At 33.2% G+C, this 12,757-nt stretch overlaps 2 protein-coding genes across 7 annotated transcripts; one reads left to right on the top strand and one right to left on the bottom strand.

Moving 5' to 3' along the window:
* Window positions 1-1,003: 1,003 nt before the first annotated feature.
* LOC107960087 (uncharacterized) lies at window positions 1,004-7,088 on the top strand. Of its 4 annotated transcripts, XM_016896299.2 has the most exons (8): window positions 1,017-1,142; window positions 1,390-1,464; window positions 3,414-3,476; window positions 3,555-3,648; window positions 4,727-6,133; window positions 6,207-6,275; window positions 6,424-6,622; window positions 6,839-7,088. In XM_016896299.2, the coding sequence occupies exons 5-8, from the start codon at window positions 4,751-4,753 to the stop codon at window positions 6,907-6,909; spliced, it is 1,722 nt and encodes a 573-aa protein (XP_016751788.1). In that variant the 5' UTR covers window positions 1,017-1,142; window positions 1,390-1,464; window positions 3,414-3,476; window positions 3,555-3,648; window positions 4,727-4,750; the 3' UTR covers window positions 6,910-7,088. The 4 variants fall into 4 exon arrangements, with proteins under 4 accessions (XP_016751786.1, XP_016751788.1, XP_016751787.1 ...); XM_016896298.2 differs by having other exon boundaries at window positions 3,414-3,648; XM_041112408.1 differs by lacking the exon at window positions 3,414-3,476.
* A 149-nt stretch (window positions 7,089-7,237) lies between these two features.
* Window positions 7,238-10,005, bottom strand: LOC107960089 (WAT1-related protein At2g39510). 3 transcript variants are annotated; one of them, XM_016896300.2, is made up of 7 exons: window positions 9,733-10,002; window positions 9,287-9,349; window positions 9,069-9,185; window positions 8,390-8,630; window positions 8,114-8,275; window positions 7,879-8,030; window positions 7,238-7,542 (listed from the first exon to the last, which is right to left on the bottom strand). In XM_016896300.2, the coding sequence occupies exons 1-7, from the start codon at window positions 9,924-9,926 to the stop codon at window positions 7,317-7,319; spliced, it is 1,155 nt and encodes a 384-aa protein (XP_016751789.1). In that variant the 5' UTR covers window positions 9,927-10,002; the 3' UTR covers window positions 7,238-7,316. The 3 variants fall into 3 exon arrangements, with proteins under 3 accessions (XP_016751789.1, XP_040968343.1, XP_016751790.1); XM_041112409.1 differs by lacking the exon at window positions 9,287-9,349 and having other exon boundaries at window positions 9,733-10,005; XM_016896301.2 differs by lacking the exons at window positions 9,069-9,185; window positions 9,287-9,349 and having other exon boundaries at window positions 9,733-9,998.
* Between the last annotated feature and the right edge of the window lie 2,752 nt (window positions 10,006-12,757).

A 12,757-nucleotide genomic window follows, 5' to 3' on the forward strand; every position in this document is an offset into this window, starting at 1 on the left:
GAAATGGGATGAATTGAACTTGATAATCCAAATGGCAAGTTATTAAATAAATTGAGCAAGAAACATTGATTTAGGTAATGCCTTTGATAAGTATGTGAGTATATTATCCCTTGATTGAATAAGAATTGGAGATTGTTACCTAATGTGACATGAATTGGTATGTTAAGCACTTATGGTATCTTGTGATATTAATTTTTAACCAAATGCTTAAAATGTTAGCTTTTTCATTCGGGCTGAGCTTGGGCAAAATTTTAGGCCCATTTTCGGATCAAGCTGAACCCGAGCTTATAAAACTAGCTTAAAATTTTATTATAACTCAATCCAACCCATGATTACCTCAAGTTCGAAATCACCAAATCCAACTTCAAACTTTCATACTTCCAAACTTTCGATTTGGCTTTTTAACTACTTGATCATCTTACAAATTAGACAATAACTTCTTCTCACTGATCCTAAGCCTTTCACCAGTTAGTTTTTTGAAATGGCCTCTCTAAACCTACAACCATGAAACTTAATATGTTTTCTTTTTTCTTGTTTTATCCTGCAATGGTTATCCCTTGAGGATATCTAAATGTTTAAAGTTTTTGTACTTGTATTTTTCCTTGTAAAAGGAAAATGGAAAATTATTTCAAAATCTTGACATGACCTATCAGTATCTTTTTCTACAAAAGTGACATGAGGCATTATAATAACGATCCACATGTTAGGCATTAACGCCGTTAGACCCAAGTATCAGATTAGATTACAGAATAAAAGTACAGGGGCAAAGTGACCATTTAGAAACAGTAGGTATCACATTGAAAATTTTGGTAAAGTAAAGAGGGCAAAGTTGCCATTATCCCTGACCAAATTTTATGTTTTAACGGCCACGATTTTCCCCTCATTCTCAACTGGTACCCAAATCACGATTGACTCCACGTGTCGGATGGAAATTAAGGAGTCCATTAATTGAAAATCCTTCGGCAGTACAGTATATAATTTCTCTCTTTCCTATTTAAAGGCTGGGACGCTCTGAGTCGTTTTTTCAATGTATTCCGTACTACTCACTTTCACTTCAAAAAAATTAAAAAGGAAAAAAAATCGGTTGATTATCTCCGGTGAGTTCAAGCCGGGAAGTCTTACCGGCGATCTCTCCGGAAAAGGTATTAGCTTAGAGACTCGCTCATTTATTGTAATTTCTAGGCTTTTGTTTCACACCATTGCTTGCAAAAGACGGTTTAAGTTCTATGTAAAATTCAGAGAAAACTGAACAAAAGTTGGGTTTTTTAACCTTATTTTTATAAATACAAAGAAATGTTAATATTTCCTTTTTTTGAATCGAGTAATGCATGCAAAATTTGTGACTAAAGGTCTATTGATTTGATTAATTTGTCTTTTCAATTTCTGAAGGTGTTTTGGAGGGTGAAAGAAGCTTGGTTTTTGATTGAGTGAAGACGAGTCTGATTGTAAGGTTGGCGAGAAATGGTATGATCGCAACTCTTTTCGGAGCTCTTTTTATTGCATGCAAATGTTTTATTCGAGTTTCGTTGTTTTCTTGTTAATTTTTTTTAAAAAAAAAATTCTCCTTTTCATTCCTCATTTCATATTTGTTTGATTTCATAGTCTGTTTTGTTGTACTTTTCTAGATATTGTTTTGAATTTTTTTTAATGAATTAATGTGCTTACATGGAGTTTTTATTTTCTCACGAAGTTGAATGTTGTTAGTTGAATGGTACTTTGGTGCGCCAGAAATTTAAAAATGTGGATGGTTTGTGCTTTATATATACATAATTGCAAATATGATAGCTTCTATCGTGTTGGAGCTTTGAGAAATTTAAAATTTTATGTTTTAACAGTTATTGTGATGATGGTTTGTTTTAGACATATAACTGGTGATTTATACTTGGTTTCGTTAGGTTGGAATTTGAAGAATTAAAATGCATTAGTAAAAATAATCTGATTATCGCTTGCCTTTGAAATGCGGTTATGGTGATTAATCTTAGGTTCCTTTCTTTCACAGCTTTTAAGGCATTTAAATGTGTTTTAAGGATGCAGATATGTTGGTTAGTGTAAGGTTCCATTATTTAGTAGCTTTGAGGAATTTAAATGTTGTAATCAATGTTGCCGTGCTATGTGTGTAGCCCAAATATGGAGATATACTGATTTATGTTAGTTTTGTATGCAAAGTAATCAGAATGATTACTTTCTTAGTCAAGAATATAAGGTGCATTACGTGACGTTTGATTAGGTTCGAATTAAGGAATGTAAATACTTTAATAAAAGTAATGGTGACAATTATGTCTGTTAGACATACAAAAATGTTAATTTATGCTAGGTTCTCTGCTGCTGTCAGAAGTTCAAGGAATTTGAAAATCCTAATGAAAGCAAATGACTAAATTAGATGATCATGCACCTTAGATATGTACATGCTGATTTATTTTAGGTTTAATTATGCTGAAAATTGAGGGATTTTAATTATTAATGAATGCAATGCTGACGGTTATGTGCCTCGGGTAGGCAGACATGGTGATCCATGTCATATTCAAGCAATTTGGAGCTTTGGCATTAGCAATTTCCATGACTGATATGCTGATTTAAACCATTTGCATTTACCAGCTGTTGGTTTTTCTGTATATTCCCTTTGGTTATGCACTAGTTGATGGTCTGAGAGTCAATCGATTGTAGAAGTTGGGTAGAATCCGTCTAAAATATGCACTAGTTGATGGTCTGAGAGTCAATCGACCATATAAGTTGGGTAGAATCTGACTAAAACAGAAAGGACACATTTGCTTCAGAGAATATTAATTGAAAATATTCTTGTGGTTACTACTGTAGACTTTAACATTATCGAATATATATATTATAAGAAAAAATCTAATAGTTTTATGATTTAAAGTAAAATAAGTTCTCTAATAAACAAATGAAGGAGATCCAAATAAATCACTATTTTCTTTGTTACGTCAACTAATTTTTTCAGCTCACTTTTTCTTAAAATTTCAAGGTGAAAAGAGCTTTGTTTTTCTTTTGACTACATTAACTAATTGCACTGTGGTATGTTTGTCCATTATGCGTATTGTCTAGAAGGCTGAGTTGCACTTTGCTTAAAGTTTTGGACTTGCATGTTTGACCTAAAAGTATCCATCGTACGGTATGGATACCCACATCTTGTTAAAATTTCATAGAAAACATGAAAGACAATGCCTTATGTATAAATAAGATTTCTTTTTCTATTTTTCTTGATCAAACAACAGTACCCATTTATTGGAAAAAAAAAATTACATAAACAATTATATAAATGCATGGACATTTAGTATGTTTACACATGCTTTATGAAACTTCAGATGATTCTCATTTTGATTCTATGGTGTGGTGGTGCTTATATTCATAACATGTAGAATTGAAGCCATCATGGTCTTGACAACTATTTTCTTTAGTTGCTTTTCGTTGTTTCAGCATCATCATTGTGCACAAGCTTCTACAAGGAAACAGCAAAATCTGTATGGTTAATAACTCATTTCAATGAGTGACACTGTTTTCGTCTTGGGCTCCTAGTCTAATATGGGTTACACTTGCAGTTGTATCACTTTGCTGCCTTGTTCGGATTACATGTTAAGATAAAATTAAAAAGATGTCACTGTTGAATGCAACAGGACATGAGCAACTTGCAAGGTAATTTGTTTAATATCATTTGAATGCCATAATTCTGATTCAAAGGCTGAGAAAAACTTGTTCCTGGAAGAAACTTTATGAGTAAATAAAGTTGCCTGTATATCAATAAAGTTCCGAATAGAGTTTAATGAATAGTTGACTTTTATATTTGTTGGAAGGAAATTTAGGTTATGCCTGTTGCAACTTCAATGCCTTGAAAATTTTCGTTTTTGGTCCAAATCTTAAGTGTTGACGCTTGTATAAGTTTTCAACAAATTGCAGATATCTGGCATTATTAGGTCCATCTAGGGAGAAATAAAAGGCAAGTTTTTGAATGTTACGAAGTTGAATAAGCTAGCTGTAGCCGTAAAAGGCTGCTATAGACGTAAAAGGTTAGCTATAACTGTAAAAGGCAAGTTTGCGCGCATCTTTAGGCAACTCTTCGAAGATTTTAATTGGCATGATACGATTCCAGAGAAACTTCTTTGTTGAGTTAAGCTAATTTGTTTATAATTAGCCTCATTATATGCATACCTGTACAATGAGCTATCTTGAAAGTCTTACCGTCAACATCTAAGGGTGGAAATGTTTCAAAGGATTCTTTTTCTGAGCTTTCATTAAGATATGAAAGAAACTGGAAATTTTATCATTCCTGCTTAGAAGAGCTTGCCAATTGGATTTGAATTTTGTTCGTGCAAGTAAAAGGTGAACCTTTTGGTTTTCACTTTTGATTATTTGTTTCCTTGTAGTTCCTATGTTTTTTTAGCAGCTAAATCATACCCTGAAACTTATCTGATATCTCTGGTAGGATTTTTAAAATTGATTTGAAAATCCCTCAGATGGATCTATCAGACTATAGCCAGTTTTCAAACACACACACACACATATATACACATATTTGTCTCTTACTGATTTTAGCATGCAACATTTTTTGCTTGATATATATACATTGTAATTTTCTGATGACATGATTTCTTGAGGGTTGGGTTTGTGTTGTGATAGGGTTCTTATTCCTCACTTGTTAGTAACTCTTGTTGTCATATGATAATAAATGCTCCCAATTTGCACTTTGCTTATTTTTATTATTGATTTTGGGCAGTCTTTCCAGCAAAAGAGTGTATGGATGCCGAGAGATGGATCATTTCTAAGTAACGGAGAGATGGGTTATGATGATTCTTCAAAATCTGAAGCAAAGCGGGGTCATCAATGGTTTATGGATGCCGCTGCATCAGAATTGTTCAGCAACAAGAAGCAAGCAATAGAATCCTTTAACAGCCAACCAGTTTCAGGAATTGCAGACGTCAGTGTTTCTCCTTGGCAAAATGCTTCCTGTTTTCAGTCGGTTTCTGGCCCATTTGGTGACCACCTATTTGGATCTGAGTCCATACGAACAGTCAACTTGGTTGATAGGAACATTTCTTCTGTTGAAACTGGAAATTTGAATATGGGAAGAAAGGATTTTGAGGATCAATATGGTAGTGGTTCATCTGCGGCTTTGTCTATGTCCCATACCATTGAAGATGCCTCTTCATGTCTCAGTTTTGGTGGATTAAGGAAAGTTAAGGTCAATCAAGTTAGGGATTCCAACAACGACATGCGAACATTAATGGGGCACCCGTATGGCGGAGGATTTAATAGCACTATTTCAATGTCTTCCGTTTTCGGTAAAAATGGTAATGCCATATTGCTGGGCCCAACATATCGAAGTGAGGATGAAAGTACCAGACCAATGGGCCCAACATTCAGTAAGACAGATGGCAATTTTATTTCAATTGGTCATACCTTTAACAAGAGGGCTAATGACTTTATACCTGTGGGCCACAATTACAAGGGAAATGACAGTATCTTATCGATGGGTCAGCCTTTTGACAAGGAGGATGGCAATTTTATTTCAATCGGTCAGTCATTCGAGAAGGGAGATGCAAACTTAATTTCATTAAGCCCTTTTTATGGTAAGGGACAAGAAAATTTCATTTCAATGGCCCCTGCATATAGTAAACCGAATGAGAGTTTGATTTCAATGGCATCCTCTTTTGATAAGGAAGGTGATAATATCATACCAGTGGGACCTTCCTATCATAAGGCAGACTGTAACATCACAGCCATGGCTCCTAGGCAAGATAAAGGAGAGTCTAATATTCTATCTATGCATCCTAACTACAAGAAGGGTGAAAGCAATACAATATCTTTTGGGGGCTTCCATGATGAATCCAGGGAAAATTGCTCAGGTAGTATTATTAGTGGTTATGACTTATTGATGAGTAATCAGAATTCAGCACAAGCTTCGGAAGTGCCCTGCCAGCAAGTTTTGGTTGAGTCAAATCCAGATTCAAATGTAAATGGTGCCCCCCAAAATAGTTCTACAACTGATACCAACCCGAAGCATAAAGAATCAAAGACTTCTAAAAAGGTTTCTCCCAACAATTTCCCTTCCAATGTCAAAAGCCTGTTATCAACTGGTATGCTTGACGGAGTTGTTGTGAAGTATGTTTCTTGGTCACGCGAGGTGAGTTATTTCCTATGTCTTACCTTTTCACTGGTGGGATTTCACTTATGTAACATAACCTTTTCATTGGCAGAAAAGCCTTAAAGGATATATACAAGGGACTGGGTATATGTGTGGCTGCAAAGACTGCAACTTTGAAAAAGTGAGCAACTCGTATAGACTATAGTCACTCCACTTTTCAGCCCTCTTTTAATATGCCAACTAGTGTTCTTTGTTGCAAAGTTATAGGAAGAGATCTATATTACTAAATCAGAGTATCATTGCTGTAAAATTCAAAATCTATTGTGCAGGCCCTTAATGCATATGAGTTTGAGCGCCATGCTAATTGCAAGACCAAACACCCAAATAATCATATTTACTTTGAGAGTGGGAAGACCATATATGCTGTTGTTCAGGAGCTCAAGAACACTCCACAAGAGTTGCTTTTTGATGCAATTCAAACTGTGACGGGTTCTCAAATCAACCAGAAGAACTTTCGCATCTGGAAAGGTAAAGCTGCTGTTTAGTTGGCTGAACTAGCTATTTTGATTTGGCTCCATATTTGGATATGGTTATAAGGATATGATTCTCAAAAGACTTCACAATATTGATCATATTTGTATCAAACACACTCTTATTTAACATTCACACTTGAGTTCATGAAATTAGCAGTCCATTTTTCTTTTAAAGTTCTCTAGACTCAATTTCCTTGTTTCTTTTTTGCAGCATCATATCAAGCTGCCACCCGTGAACTTCAGCGTATATACGGAAAGGATGATGCTGCTGTGTCATCTTGAGATGAAGACTCAGCCTTTCAAATCTTGTTGTGAGGTGGGTCAGATCTGTGCATTGCAGCTTGTATTTTTGTACTAAACTATAGACTTGTTTTGGGATTTCAATAATTTATGCAGATGAATGCTTTAGATATCGTGGCTTTCCAAAATTTTCTAAATGAGACCTTTATTGATTTTGATTATCAGATTTGTTGTGAGATGTAGATTTTACTTGTTCTGAATGTGTAACCCATGTATTTCATACCCGTAGTATTTTGGACACATTTTAAACATGTCTGAATAGGGGTCAAACACAAATACCTGCTACAAATATTTTGAAGAAAATGACAGATACGGACAAGAAGCATCTTATTACGAACATTAGCTCAATCCATGTAGGGGAAAAAACTTGTGGAGAAATTTTGTTTTCCTCAAACAGATTCTTTGGTAGGTGTTACCTTGTTGCTGGTTAAATCCAGGACGACGACAAAATCTTGATCTGAAATTATTGATGTCTGGTGATCATCAATGACAATCATTTTCTGATCATTTGATGCTTCTTCCACTTTGATGTTCTGATTTGATGAACATTGATCCTTGCTCTTACCCCACAAAACCATATAGAGGCCAATCACAATTACAATTGCTCCAATTATCCTGCAAAGGTTGCACCATATTAGCAAAATTATCAAGATTATCCATAATAGATTTAAATAGTAATTAGCAACTAGAATCTCTTATTTTATCAATTCAGTTAAGGGGCATAAACTACACATTTATATTTGAAAGTTAACAAAGAAGTTAAATTTGGTTTAAATTATTGTGAAGTTGAGTTTGAGCAACTTTAGTTAAGATCACTTGTAAAATTGAACCTTGATAAGGTATGGGATCAATCCGGTTATCCTCAAGTCTAAAATTATTATAATTGATTATAATAATAACATAATCATAATTTAAATCCTAACAATATTAAGAAGGGGGATTGATATGTACCTTCCTAAATAAAGTATTTCGGATAAGATAAAGGAGCTCAAAATTGCAACAATAACCATGCTCAGAGGATTAAATGCAGTCACAAATACAGGTCCTCTACTTCTCATTATTACTCCTTGAACATAATAAGTAATTCCAGAACAGATTACTCCCTACAACCAAACACAACAGTTGTGAATAAAAAAAAAAAACATAAATCCTAAAATACACTTCAATTGAACGGAGAGTATCTTACGCTGTAAACTGCAGCCAACAATTTAACATCGAAATGAATAGACCACACGGCAGCATTGCCAGCTTCCATTGCCAGCGCTACAATGCTTCCTCCAATGGTGCCCGCCAAGCAGATAAACGCTGTTAGGGAGAGCTCAGCAGGGTATGATTTTAGGGTAATTGCCTATAAAAGAAAGCGCAACACTTTTTTGAATTATTTCTTGTGGAAATGGAAGCTTTATGATGGGAAATATTAGAGAAATGTAAACAAAGTTATAAAATGAATGAGGAAATTTACTTGTAAAATGATGAAACCAGCCCAGCAAAAACAGCCAAAAATGATCATGAGAGCACCTTTGATTGGATCTTGCTTAACTGCTGATGCACTTGAAAATACATGATTGTTATTTGATTTAGTCCAGGGCAACGGCAACATTGGTCCATTAATCAATGTCATCAGCATTGCTCCCCCAAATGTCACAATTGTGCCTAATATCTTTGCCTGGCTATGGAGTTTTCTTATGTTAACCTTCTCAAGCCTGCATCAAATTTCCCCCACTCATTAATCCATTGCCTAACTCAACTTCCATATATACTATTTTTTTATGATATAAAAACATTAAAATTTTAGGAATTTGGAGGGCTAGGGGGAGTTAGACCCCTGCTTGTCCCCGTCCCTTCCCTTTGGTGTACTCGAGATTTGATCAATTCATAAAAGTGTTGTTAACTTGTTATCTTTGGGAATTTGCTGGTTCTCGAGTGCAAAAGGCTTTTCATAAGAGAGAAATACATTGTTTGAACCGAAGGAAGTATACCTTCGATTAACGGAAGTACCCAAAGAAGACAATACCTTTGATATAAGAATAAGTGGAAGTAGTAATCAAATCCTAATACGTAGAATGACACAAGTAAAACATCCTAAACTGGTTATTATATATATGTATTTATGTGTGTGATGATAAGTAGAATTTAATTACTTGACGATCCAGGCAAGCAAAAATACAAATGCAGGAAGAACATTGGTCATGGCAGATGTGAAGGTTGCCGTAGTATATTTCATGCCTGTGTAAAGTAAGTTTTGGTCCATTGTTGGTCTGCAGAAAATAATTAATTATTCGCAATTAATTTGAATTTAGAAAGGGAAAAATCAATATTTAATAATATTTAAACCCCCCAAAAGCAACTTTTTACTTACTCTAGTAAGGCTAGAAGCAGTATCTTAACAAAGACAGACAGGCTCATTTTTGGCCTAATTTTCCTGTGAAGTAAAATGTCAGACGGAGTCAATCTATTTGGTTTATGTAGAATTTATAAAATCTGATATCCATTAAGTATAAGTTTTGACTTTTACTGTGATAGTGTCTACAATCTCATCCCTTATTTGTACATCACAATATTTTTTATTTTTATAAAAAAATAAATAAAAAACTAGAGTGAAAATCGGGGTTCAACCCGATTGGCTACTTCACCCATCCATCATTAAGAGGTACCATCCTAAGCTTTGAAACTCAAATATTTATTTTTATATTTCATAAATTACTATTAGAAAAAACTGAAAGCAATCTCTTCCCTTATTACCTTAGCACTGCCATTTATGTAAAACTTAAAGGAAAAGAAACAGAATAAGAGAGAAATTTAGACCTTTCCAAAACAATGGCAAAAGGAGCAATGACAAGAGTGGCAATGGCATGCCGGTAGACAACCAAAACATGCTGGCTCATCCCTTGGTTCAAAGCAAACTTAGTAATTATAGACATGCCTGAAATCCCAAACTGCAAAAAGAGTACAGCCAAAAATGGCTTAGATTGATCTAAAATTGCACCCAAAGAACCCATTGACAATGTTTTTTTTTCTTCTTTATGATCTTTCTTTTATCATTAATGGTGAATGATCAAGCACAATGTGGACTTCTTATATACAGGGCAAATTTCATGTAAAATATTTTTAAACATCCACACGTCTTGTATCGAAGTCTAGGGATTCCATTAAAACGAATTGAAATACCATTCTTGAAAGAATTTTTAAAAAATAAACAACAGAAAGGAAAACAGGAAAGCTCTTATTGTCACTAAAAAGTAAAAACATCATACAAACCAGCAGTCTTGTTTCTACATAAAACACAAACACCTAAACAATTGGCTACTAAGAGAGAGAAAACATAGTGGGATTTGATTTAGTTATACGTAACATTGTCGAGTCCAAACAAAACTTTTACATGGCTTTTGAGTCTTTTGTTGTCAATGTTTTAGAAAAAAAGTTTAATTCTTAATTCGGTATGGAAGTTTTACAATTTTTTTTATGTGGTATATGTGTTATTTTTTGGTTCAACTTGATAACTGTATTTGACAACAGTTATACATTTTACTATTTGAAGATAACAATGTTAACTTTTAAGTGTTTAATTTAAGTTTTTAGCAATTAACTTTCAACAAATCAATTGTAAAACTCGAATCAAATCATATCCATCATATTGTATTTGACAAATTAAACACAAAATTAAATAAATTTACAATTAATACTAAATTTAATCTATTAACAAAATCATGAAAAATTCAAACTTAATAATATTAGTAATTAACTTTCATCAAATCAATCCTAAAACTCAAATTAAACACTAAAAAGTTAACATCATTACCTTTAAGTACCAAAATAAATAACTTTTGTCAAATAAAACTATCAGATTGAACTAAAAAAATAATACATGTAGCACATTAAAAAATATCAAATTTAGATATCGAATGATATATTAAATCATTTAAAAAATATTTCAAAATTAACTTAATTAATTCCTCAAGCCAGCATTAAAAGATGAATAAGTCTGAAGTTGGAATTCTAATATCTACTCATATTAAAGATTAAGTCTAATGAATTCTTATAATATTTTTAAGAGATATATCTAAAATTCCAAAGTTGAAATTTTAGTATATGTGAGCATAACTTTCTTTGTAAAATAAAAGAAAGCGTCATTTCCTCTTTTATTAATATTGATATTTTTCATTTCTTTGGCATATGATTCAATGTTAATTTGATGATGTAAGCAAGGCAAAAATGAATATATTCCCCTTAGGCCAATGGTTATAATATACACCAACCCTCCCATCTTTTGAAACATAAAATCTGAGAGTTCAATGCGTCAAAGCAAACAATAACTCGTATGAATCCAATTTGACACATGACATCAAAAATTTGTAGGCCATTCAACTTCTAGTTACTTAATGAAACTTTCTTCCATACCACATCTCAGTTGAGTGAGACCCAAAACCAAACCTTTTATATATATATTAAAGCGTATTTGGTACACCAACGTTATAGTTTTTTTTTTATATATACAATATTTAAAACTATTTATAATCTCTCCTAAACCTTTACATAGGAGTGTTTATCTAAAAACAATCGCTAACCAAAAAGTTAATTAATAGTAGAAGTACTTGCGAAAGTGTCACATCTAAAAAATCGGGTTAGTAGAAATTGGATTAGTGAAACATGAGAGTGGTCATGCTTTGTTTTTGTGTTAAATATTGTGAAATTATGTTAAAAAATTAATTTGTTGTAGTGGTTAAGTGTAGGGGTGAGCGTTCAATCGAATCAAATGAAAAAAATTCGAGTTAATCGAGTTGACGAATCCTATTTTATCCTTTTAACTCGATTTGAAATTTTCTCAAATCGAGTCGAGTGAGATGAAATCCAAATTGAATCGAATCTAATATATTTGTTCGAGTTAAATTAGAAAAATGATTTTGGGTCCTTACAATCACTATCACCACTGTAATCAAATTTGTCCACTGTAATCAAATTTGAATAATTCGAGTTGACTCGAATAATTCGATTAATTCGAATAACTCGATTCGTCTAACTCAAAATTTGAATTTTTTTGAGTCGAATCGAGTTTTGCTCACCCCTAATTAAGTGTTAGTTATGTGTGCTTAAGGTTTCATGTTCAAAACCCTTCCCTTGAAATTTTGGTATTTTTATTCCAACCCCTGACTTTGGATATTGGAGTTAAATATAATTTGATCACAATTGATGACAAAATGAGCTTGTTGGTTTAGTGGTAAGGCTTTAGCTTACTTTGCAATTTTTGTGTTCGAATCCTGTGCTATATCTATGTAATAGATGAGTTAATTGTTGTTTCTCCTTGTTGTGATGTCCAAGCTTTCAGAATTTTAGTTAAAGCCAACTTGGAGAAAAATATGATAGGTGGTTAGAGAATGAGATTTAGTGGGATTTAATTTTTGAAATTATCCTCAAAAAGTTTCCAAAAAATTTCCATTCACTAGTTCAAGTTTTTTTGTTCTTCTCTTCTATTTTTCTTCTTCTTGTTCTTTCTCTTTTCTACTTTTTGTTTCTGAAAATATTGTTGGTTAAGAAAATTTATTCTCGTATTTTACATTGTTTTCCTTTCTGTCGTTTCACATTTTCCCTTTTCCCATTTACCTTCTTTTGGGTTCGCCAAAAGTATTGCTAAAGAAAAACTCTTTGTTCCTTGCTCTGTTAATTTCTGTTTTGAAGCTTTAATTGGTTGTAAGCCTGCTGTTTTTTTGTTATTACTGTTGGTGTAGGGTTCGGCGGTTGATTTTTCGTTGGGTAAGTTTTCTTGTATGCAATTGTAAACTCCATTTTGGGTGATTTCTTCATGGGATAATGAGTGATTTTGGAGTTAGGGTTC

This window comes from Gossypium hirsutum, chromosome A05 (genome assembly GCF_007990345.1).
Source record: "Gossypium hirsutum isolate 1008001.06 chromosome A05, Gossypium_hirsutum_v2.1, whole genome shotgun sequence".
Taxonomy (NCBI): domain Eukaryota; kingdom Viridiplantae; phylum Streptophyta; class Magnoliopsida; order Malvales; family Malvaceae; genus Gossypium; species Gossypium hirsutum.

What these genes read in the sequence shown, in the direction of transcription:
- LOC107960087 (XM_016896297.2), top strand. An exon ending in ATGTTTCTTGGTCACGCGAG is followed by an intron (nt 6,134 to 6,206) that starts GTGAGTTATTTC and finishes TTTCATTGGCAG; the next exon opens with AAAAGCCTTAAAGGATATAT. An exon ending in GAACTTTCGCATCTGGAAAG is followed by an intron (nt 6,623 to 6,838) that starts GTAAAGCTGCTG and finishes TCTTTTTTGCAG; the next exon opens with CATCATATCAAGCTGCCACC.
- LOC107960089 (XM_016896300.2), bottom strand. Translation starts at nt 9,926, where the DNA reads ATGGGTTCTTTGGGTGCAATTTTAGATCAATCTAAGCCATTTTTGGCT. An exon ending in TTTGCCATTGTTTTGGAAAG is followed by an intron (nt 9,350 to 9,732) that starts GTCTAAATTTCT and finishes TTTACTTCACAG; the next exon opens with GAAAATTAGGCCAAAAATGA. An exon ending in CTGCTTCTAGCCTTACTAGA is followed by an intron (nt 9,186 to 9,286) that starts GTAAGTAAAAAG and finishes TATTTTCTGCAG; the next exon opens with ACCAACAATGGACCAAAACT.